The 10,090-nt window shown below is 46.2% G+C and overlaps 1 protein-coding gene across 1 annotated transcript in view; it reads right to left on the bottom strand.

Moving 5' to 3' along the window:
- Nucleotides 1–2,836: 2,836 nt before the first annotated feature.
- The window catches only part of LOC117479225 (glutamate receptor ionotropic, kainate 5-like), a 154,017-nt gene continuing 146,763 nt past the window's right edge, over nt 2,837–10,090 (bottom strand). Inside the window, 4 exon segments of the mRNA XM_034126249.1 lie at nt 2,837–3,086; nt 3,088–3,533; nt 4,272–4,477; nt 5,307–5,435. Coding sequence (XP_033982140.1) covers nt 2,837–3,086; nt 3,088–3,533; nt 4,272–4,477; nt 5,307–5,435 — 1,031 coding nt within the window.

Here is a 10,090-nt window from a genome sequence, read left to right as displayed (position 1 = left end):
AATATGACTTCTATAGAGTGGTGCAGTGACGAGTCCTAAAACCAGGAAGTGAGTTAGCATTTTACCACTACCGGTTCCCTCGTCTCAGAGCCAATGGGATTTCTCCATTGGATTTTGGAAAATATCTGGAAATAAGGTCTGTGGTCGAGACACATTGAAGAGACGGATCACGTTTTGTTCTAGGACATTAAATACATCAGCAGTGACCCCACTGGTGATTTCTGAAGAGTGTACGTGTCTGAAAAACGATGGTTGTTAACAAGTGGCTGAATAGGACTACAGAAGTCGTGGAGGACGTTGTACGTCATTACGCCGAACACGTAAACACTCCCGCTAAGTTTGTTTGCCCTGTTCTGCTTGAAAGCAAGTACCTGCCTCCTGCAAACTGTTCAAACAAACGCTTCAACTTGTACCATTTAGAATCTGTATGTTTGAATATGGATCTTAAGTTGGCGTGACGTTGAAGCAGCGACCCTGCTGTAGTTCCTTTATAGCATAACGTTAGCATTTTGCTTCTGGCAATTAGATATATGATTAAAAAATTATAAAAGTAGGGTAGACATGTGGATATTATCCGGCTGAACAAAATGTGCATTTATCATTATGCATGTATTTAACAGGTTTGTTTTCCACAGACCTTATTTTGAGCTATTTTCCATTGCTTTTTGTCGAGGGAACCCACGCATAGCTTACTTCATACGTCATCCCTGCACCACTCTATTGGATTCATATTGTCACACACACACACACACACACACACACACACACACACACACACACACACACACACACACACACACACACTGATCATCATTAACACCGTTTCCCTCGCTCCCAGTCCCCACAGGTTACTTTATAACTCTAACAGCACTTACCATGAAAGAGGAAACATATATGATAGAATTGAGGAAATAAGCGATTCAATTGGACACAGGGAGGAAATCTCAAACTGAAATGTAGTTTTTTATTTTGCGATCTGCCGTCCACATTTACCTGTGAGTGTGAGTGTGTGTACAGTACATGTGTGGCCACAGGCAGCTTGAATAATCACCAGAAATATACACAACTGCACTCAGGGAGTTCCTCTACTGTTAGGGAGTGTGAGGAAATGATTGGATCGGTGTGGGCTTTCAAAAGGTCAAACACTCTTTTTGTGAAGTGTCTGTAACAGGATGGGATTCCTTCAACTGGATTTAGCATTACAAACAGAATCATTTAGGACTGTGTACCTTTACATTTAGAAGACATGATTAAAAAGAGAAAACATAATTAATATATCTTAAATAAATGATAGATAGTCTTTGCTTTGAGAAAATGAGAGAAGTATTTGACTATAACAGCTAAAAAAAAGACGATCCTTCACTTAAAGAGCTACTACAAATAATTTGCATACAGTCCCAAACAGCTGGTATGTGTTCAACCAAACAGCTGGTATGTGTTCAACCAAACAGCTGGTATGTGTTCAACCAAACAGCTGGTATGTGTTCAACCAAACAGCTGGTATGTGTTCAACCAAACAGCTTGTATGTGTTCAACCAAACAGCTGGGCAGATCTGACACAAATCTGAGTGTGTCGCACACTGGTCTGCTCTGTATTTCTAAATGTCAGCAGGCTCCGGCCCAGATGTGGACCCAGACGTGGACCCAGACGTGGGCCCAGACGTGGACCCAGACGTGGACCCAGGCGTGGGCCCAGACGTGGACTTAGACGTGGACCCAGACGTGGACCCAGACGTGGACCCAGACGTGGACCCAGACCTGGCCCGCGTTCAGAGCTGGAGGAATGCTCCAGGTAGAAACAGCTGCAGAACACCTGTTCTGGCTCTATGATTCAACACAAGTCTGCATCAGTGCTGAAACTATCCCTGACTCATTTTCCTTTCAGACAAAGCTATTTTTTGTTAGCTACATGCGATTCTTATGTTTTTACTTTGAAAAAGCAAAGCAGCTCTAAAAAGTTGAGCTAGCTCTTTAAAAACAGGAGCTCAAAATGTCCTATTCACAGAAGGCTAGTTTCTGATTGACAGACTATTGTTTAACCACCTTTACACAAAAATAAAGAACTCTGTTCCGCCACCTGCTCGTCAGTTTTAAAACGGCTCCCTGTGCACGATGCTTCACTTGGTAAAGAACAAGGTCCCAGCACAGCAGTGGACTTCAGGTGAGTATAAAGCTCTGTGGTTCTGCTTAATCACAGCACTGATTGGTCAGCTCTGTGGCTCTGCTTAATCACAGCACTGATTGGTCAGCTCTGTGGCTCTGCTTAATCACAGCACTGATTGGTCAGTTTACAGACGTCTGCACAAAAAGCAACAAGAGCTACATCCTGCAGAGGCTAATGATCCACAGATGACCTGATAACTGTACAGCTGCTACTGTGTGTGTGTGTGTGTGTGTGTGTGTGTGTGTGTGTGTGTGTGTGTGTGTGTGTGTGTGTGTGTGTGTGTGTGTCTCCTGTACAAACACCTGCTTCAGTATTCAAACAGAGAAAGGAAGTCCTCCTCACTTGGCACGGAGCGTGATGATTGGCCAAGGCAAGAGGTGAGGAACTGAATGGGGGCACATCAAAAGCACCCCCACCATGATGTCATTTGGCACTTCCTTCAGAGCACCTCGAACGCTTTAATCCAAAGTGTAAAGTTTATACCCCCCCCGTCTGTAACAGTGTTGTGAACCCCCCTGTGGAAAGGTTAAAGGTACGATCCGCTGAGCCAAAGGGGCTTCGTCTTTATGAAGGACCCTGCAAACAGGCCAGGATGCCCCCCCCCCCCCCCCCCCCCCCCCACTGATATGCCATTATTGGCTGTGTCATTGGAGCCAGAGAGTGTCTCTCTCCTCAGTTGTGCCCCATCAATAAGTCTGTGGGGGTGCACATGGGTGTCTTAGGGAGAGGCAGGGGCCGGGGCGGTGGGGGGGGTTTTGTATTGGCCTCCTGCGGGCCCCCGTCACTGTCGGCTCTGTCTGCTGGGATGGGGGGGGGCAGCGGGGGGAGGCGGGGCAACGACATGGAGCCGTGGTGATAGTGCAGGTGGGGGTGGGGGTTGTGGCGGAGGTGGTGAGGGGGGGGGATGCGAGAGCAGGAGGAGGGGGGGGGGAGGCAGGGCGCTCCTCAGGCTCTGGATGCGCCGGCACTCCTGGCAGACGCGCACGTGGCTGCAGCCCGACAGGAAGCTGCGCAGCGGGGCGGGGGGGGCCACCAGGGCCGAAACCGGGGGAGGGGGGGGTGGAGGCGGCGTGCTGGTGTTGGCGCCCAGCGGGTCCTCCAGGAGCCTCTGGGGCCCCGGGCCCAGATCGGGGCCTCCTCCCAGGCCCCCCCCCAGCGAGCCGGGCCCCCCCCGGTACAGTTTGCCGTTGCTGAGGCGCATCTCCCGCACCAGGCGGATGGGGCGGGGCGTGGCCAGAGCCAGGCGGGAGGGGTGGCGCAGGACGCCCCCCCCCGCGCTGCTGAGGGGCCGGCGCCGGCGGGAGCGGGAACTCTTCTTAAAGGAGACAGCGCTACGGAACTCTGAGAGCATCTCCTGACACACTGAGACCTGTAAACAACATAAAAACATTAACTGTACCTCCTTAGATAATGTTTATTCATTCATATTTGTTAGTTGTTTTGTACTTTTTCTATTGTCTGTCTTAAACATTTTATGAATTGTAAAATTGTAATGAATGTAAAATGTATCAACTTCTTTTTCAGTGTTGAGAATACATACATTGATGTCAGTATAAAGAGGCTGTGGCTGGATATTGTATCTGGACACGGTCCTGACAATAAAACCAGATATATTGAACTATTGATATTAAAGCGCAAACACAGTCAAACCTTTGTAACTCTGGGGAACACATCCTTTGTTTATTTAAAAACCATGTATACAACAATAATATAAAAGGGAGCTTTATTAATTTGTTGTATTAGTAATTATTATCAATGTTAACTGTAACTGCGTTTAGTTTTGTATTCTCTAATATACAAATCTTTACGTTGGATATACTTTAGGAAAATAAAAACTAGCAACATGTTTTAATGTGACAGAAACATTAACATTAATTTTCATTAAGAAACCTGATGATGAAAAATGCATATTCCTCACACACACACACACACACACACACACACACACACACACACACACACCACACACACACCACACCACACACACACCACACACCACACACACACACACACACACACCACACACCACACACCACACACACACACACACACACACACACACACACACACACACACACACACACACACACACACACAGGCGACCTACTGAGGTGTTAGAGCTGAGGTGGAGGCCGGGGGCGGGGCAGGAGGAGGCTGAGAGAGGAAGAGGAGGGTGATGATGAAGATTTACCTCGTCCGTCTCTGCGCTGCGCCGCGTCGACCAAACAAACTCCATGATGGCCACGAAGACGGCGATGATGAGGCCGCAGATCAGAACCACGAAGATCCCCCCAATGTTCTCAATGCCCAGACCTGAAACACACACACCGTTAGGTATGTGTGTGTGTGTGTGTGTGTGTATGTATGTATGTATGTGTGTGTGTGTGTGTGTGTGGTGTGTGTGTGTGTGTGTGTGTGTGGTGATGTGTGTGTGTGTGTGTGTGTGGTGTGGTGTGTGTGTGTGTGTGTGTGTGTGTGTGTGTGTGTGTGTGTGTGTGTGTGTGATGTGTGTGTGTGTGTGTGTGTGTGTGTGTGTGTGTGGTGTGTGTGTGTGTGTGTGTGTGTGTGTGTGTGTGTGCATGTGTGTGTGTGTGTGTATAGTAACCAGTCTTGCTGGTATATATATATATATCTTGTCAAATGTAGCATTTAGCTCAATAAAGCATCATAAACAATTTATAATCTGATAATCTGTATATCTTTAAGGTCATTTATATCATATCTTATCTTGAACATTGTTAGTGATTGAACTAAACTGAGATGTCAGGATGCCAGCGGCTGTGTGATTCTCCTCTGAACTTTTAGGGATGTTTTCTTTGAGAGGGACTGACCTACTCATGGCTTTGATCCATCTTAACCTCAACCACAGTCCCTCACAATCACCACTACACTGCATTTACTGGCAAACGCTTCAATGGAGGAGAAACAACCACTGGTTGTCTTTAAGCTTATCAGAGGACACATATAACCTGTCTCTGTTATCACCCCCCCCGGGGGTCAACAGATACAGGAGGGAGAGGACATTTTGTCCAACATGGAGTATACAACACTTTGATTGGCTTTCTGGTAGAGTCTGGATGTAAAGATGGACATGGTTCTCTCAGGTGTCTGCTCAGTGTCTCGGCTCTGCTGTGACACTCACCTTTGGCCCGGTGGTCCTCCTCTTTGGGACACTGCCCCCCCTCCCACCAGCGTCTCTTCAGGATCTCCAGCCGGTTGCTCTCCTGCAGCTGTAGGATCCCCAGAGTGATCTCCTCTTTGTAGGGAGAGCCTGAGAGGACAGAGACATCATTCACATTCTGAATTCAGTCTAAATTATCAAAACTATAAACAGACTTTACATTTAAAGAACATGCTGCTCTGGTTATTGACTCAGGAGGAAATAACACTGTGTGCCAGATGAGCACAATTCATGCTGAAACTCCAATGCTGTGGTTGGGTTAATGGCTGTCGGAGTACAAATGAACCACACCAAACTCAGGGGTATGATTGACAGCCATCCATAAACTGACCCCACCACAGTGAATCGTTTCCTGGGACATTTTTGATATGACGTGTTGATGGCGTCAGAGAGATGTGTTATATTTCGCAAACACGTTAAAATGTCTTCCCTGTCAAATTATGTTATTCCCACAGTATATATTAACTTATGTGTCAGCTTTTTTAGCCAGAAGTAGTATTCATGCTGTTGGTGCTAGACAGAAAAACATGTAAGAGATGACAAAATGTAGTCTCACATAAGACAGTGACTCTCTTTTAAGATATGAGAAAAAGCCTGCTTACTGTTTTGATATACGTTTTCAACACTTATTTTTGCTATGAATAAGTTCTATTATTTTATTTCATTTAGAATTGAGAATACATCTAAGGAACACATTTGTGTATTTGATAGAATACACATATTAAAGGGGACCTATCATGCAAAATGCACTTTTATACGTCTTTTATACATGAATATGTGTCCCCGGTGTTCCAGGGAACTCACCAAGTGTCAGAAAACACAACCCTCTCTATTTTCCTCCATACCCAAATCTCTAAAAAAGGGGCTGCAACGGATCTGATACAGACTGATCCAGATTTGAACACTTCTATGTCGTCACAGAAGTGGCGCTACGGCTATTGGGCCAACTCTCCACCTATCAGGGGAATGTGGGGTTGGGCCACGGCCGGCCATTGCCGCTCGAAAGCGCTGGAGACGCTGTAGTACATATGCCAGGCCTGTAAGTGGCGCTGTAGTCTGCCACAAAAGCAGCGAAGAAGACTTCCTGCCCATAGTTACCATGGTTACCCTTCTGTTTATTCTCCGCTGAGGCTTTTTTTCTCCCTCCCCGAGGCAAGCGTTTGCTCCCGCTGCTTTAATTCAATGCAATCCCTCCCCGTCGAGGCAAGCACTGTAATTCTCTCCGGTTAGTCCACCAGCAGATGACAAACACCCACCTCTCCGCCTCTTCCAAGGAACGAGGGGACCGTGCGGCAGAGTTTCAGTTAGGTTTTCTTTCGCCGGTCAAGATGTCCATTAAAGTTTAAATCTTCCGGACAAAATTAGAAAAGTGCCGGTCAAAGGTCTTCTTTGTTATTTATTGAGCTTTAAAACAAATGAATAACGACTCTATATAATAAAACAGGAGGACGGAGATCTCTTTTTCTCCCCCTCTTCTGACAGCCCAGCAGCTGATCAGAGCACGGCTCCCCTCTCCTGCAGGGGGGCGTGGTCAGCTGCAGCTCACAGAGATCAGCCCCGTAGACAGCAAACAGCACATAGAGCGAAATGAGGCATGGCTAAAATGCATGATCTGTTTGGTATTTTGAAAACAGAAACGTATAAATATACCTTATATAGGTATGGCCCTACAATATATAATTTAAATATAGCATGATAGGTCCACTTTAAACGAAAGTCAGATCTTCTACTGTTATAAACTTGGTAATTTTATTTTTAAAGTTCTCTGCTGACAGTAGACTTGTCTGTCTTGTTGTTTTGAGGTTATAAATGTATGGTTTATTGCACCTACTGTAAGTTGTTGTGGATAAAGAGTCAGCTAAATGAAATGTGTAGCTAACAGGCTATACTGAGTCACATCTGCATTAAGTGATTGAGCAACCACTGGGCATAGTTTATTATTTTGTACATGAACTCTACACAAGCATAGAACTGAATAACTTTTTTAAAGAGTTTATTTAGTTGTAATTCACTGAGCTTTATTGTCTGAATTCAGGAACATGGCGGCAGGTCGGTCAGGTGCGGTACTTGCTCTGCTATTGTACACGCTACTTTTGAAAATTGTACAACCGGTAAACGTCAATGCAATTCAGCAATCGCTCAACATAAAATATGCGAATACAACTGTCAACTATGATGATCCGATCACTCATGGGACTCATCAGTACAAACAAACAAACAAGATCCACCATGTGTTTGGGTATGGGGAGTACGTCCTGGCTGCTACTCTCCGATTTCCACAGTGGTACAACCCAAGGAGGAAAACGGCAAAATCATCATGCAGGCGACACAGCAACGAGGCTGTGATAATACCCATCTGCTTCTGTCGGGGGATATTCATCAATGTCCTGGCCCGACATCAAACGAAGCAAGCTTCGCTGACAGTGTGACCTGTAACTCTACTTCCCTCCATGTATGCTCCATAAACTATCAGCAAACTCACCTGGTTCAACCTGCACCCTCCCTGAGCACCACGGAGGATCCAGCAGTCCTCCAGCTGCAATATCCAGTCACCGGCCTGGGGTGGCCCAACGAGGGTGATCCAGCCGGGCACCCACTCCCCCCGAGCAACATGGACGAGCCAGAGGTTATCCAGTGGCGTCTCTTCACCAAGCAGCGGCGTCTCTTCACCATCCAGTGGCAGCAGTTCAAGGAGGTCGACATATATCCAGAATCGAACATACCTTGGCGAAAACGAGAGCAGTCCCCGCTACTAGTGGAATCCTTGCCCGCGGCTACGCACGAACTGTCGCCGGTGAATTCACCGCCAGCAGAGATTTCTTCGCCAAGGAGTCTTGCAGCGAAAATGACAACATCTCCGACGGTTCCAGCAAGTAATAACAGCGTATGTACTGTACAGGTGTGGTTCCACACAAGTGACAATGACTGCAGGATAACACCGCTCAAATATGTGTACTCTAACAGCAACAATAACAAGCGTGATAGGGTAGTAAACAGAGCAATCCAAATGAACCGGAAGTGGAAAGTCGTCCAAACTGTAAACAATGCAAGAATTATTTGGGATCCGAAGGTAAAACCAAAGGGTATATTAGGTGGACACCTAAATATACGAAGCCTAAAATCTTGTCTCAAAATTGACCAGATAAAAAATATGTTCCCTGCTGAAAAAACTCTATGCTGGTGAAGCTGGTATTTATGCTGGTCTACCAGCAGTCTTGCTGGTGAAGCTGTATCACCAGCAAGACCATGCTGGTGTACCAGCTTCACCAGCAAGACCATGCTGGTGTACCAGCTTCACCAGCAAGACCATGCTGGTGTACCAGCTTCACCAGCAAGACCATGCTGGTGTACCAGCTTCACCAGCAAGACCATGCTGGTGTACCAGCTTCACCAGCAAGACTATGCTGGTAGACCAGCAAGACCAGCATGGGAAAGCTGGTACAACAGCAAGGTCTCATTATGTTATAGCTGGTGAAGTTGGATTACCATTTGAGCTAAAACTCCGTTTCTAATATGCAATAAGACTACAAAATGCGTCTATACGTATTTTCGATTTTTCCAATCGAAAATATGCTGGTCTATGCTGGTCACCAGCATAGACCAGCATAGACCAGCATACCAGCACAGACCAGCATACCAGCATGGACCAGCATACCAGCATGGACCAGCATAGACCAGCATAGACCAGCATACCAGCATACCAGCATAGACCAGCATACCAGCATGGACCAGCATAGACCAGCATACCAGCATGGACCAGCATACCAGCATGGACCAGCATAGACCAGCATACCAGCATGGACCAGCATACCAGCATAGACCAGCACAGACCAGCATACAAGGGACCAAAACTCAACATATGCTGGATGCTGAACTCCCTCCCTCCCTCCCTCCCTCCCTCTCTCCCCCTCTCTGACATCTCTCCCCTGAACTCTCCACCCTGCCTCCCACCCTTCTCCCCTGCCCCAAATGGTCCTAGACGTTCTGAAATTGAGAACCATAAGTCTAGTGCGCTATGTCTGTCAACTGGAGTACCGCAGGGCTCTGTATTGGGCCCAATCCTGTTTAGCATGTACATCAATGATCTGCCTTCTGTGTGTGGACAATGTGATGTATTAATGTATGCTGATGATACAGTTGTTTTTACTCATGGCAAAACCGCAGAAGAGGCTGCTTCCAAGGTCACTGATGTGTTGGAGAATATTACATCCTGGCTTAACAACAATTGTTTGCAACCAAATATTTCAAAGACAGTGTGTATGTTCTTCTCCAAGGGCCACAGTATTATAACAGAACAAGATGTTTTCTTTTCTGGAAGGAGACTACAGGTTGTCTCGGAGTACAACTACTTAGGAGTACATATTGACACAAACCTCAATTTCAAAACCCATATCAAAAAGGTCTGCAATAAAGTAAAGTTCAATCTGTCAAATGACAGATACATTAGAAACTTCCTATCATCTGCAGCAGCTAAGCTATACCTTCACTCAATGGTCCTCTCCCACATCAACTACTGTCTGATAAGCTGGTCTAATGCACACTCTACAGCTCTAAAACCACTGGAATCACTGTATAAACAAGCACTCAAAACACTAGACAAAAACGCATTCCGGTATCATCATTGTCACATTGTTAAAAAGTATAATCTGTTCAGCTGGGGATGAAAACATCTGCTTAGTTTATAAGATCACTCGTGGGTTGGCTCCTCCTCCTCTGGCTGGCTTCATCAGCCTAAAGTCCACCTC

This window comes from Trematomus bernacchii, unplaced genomic scaffold (assembly GCF_902827165.1).
Source record: "Trematomus bernacchii unplaced genomic scaffold, fTreBer1.1, whole genome shotgun sequence".
Classification (NCBI taxonomy): domain Eukaryota; kingdom Metazoa; phylum Chordata; class Actinopteri; order Perciformes; family Nototheniidae; genus Trematomus; species Trematomus bernacchii.
This window is presented reverse-complemented; position numbering and strand designations above follow the sequence as displayed.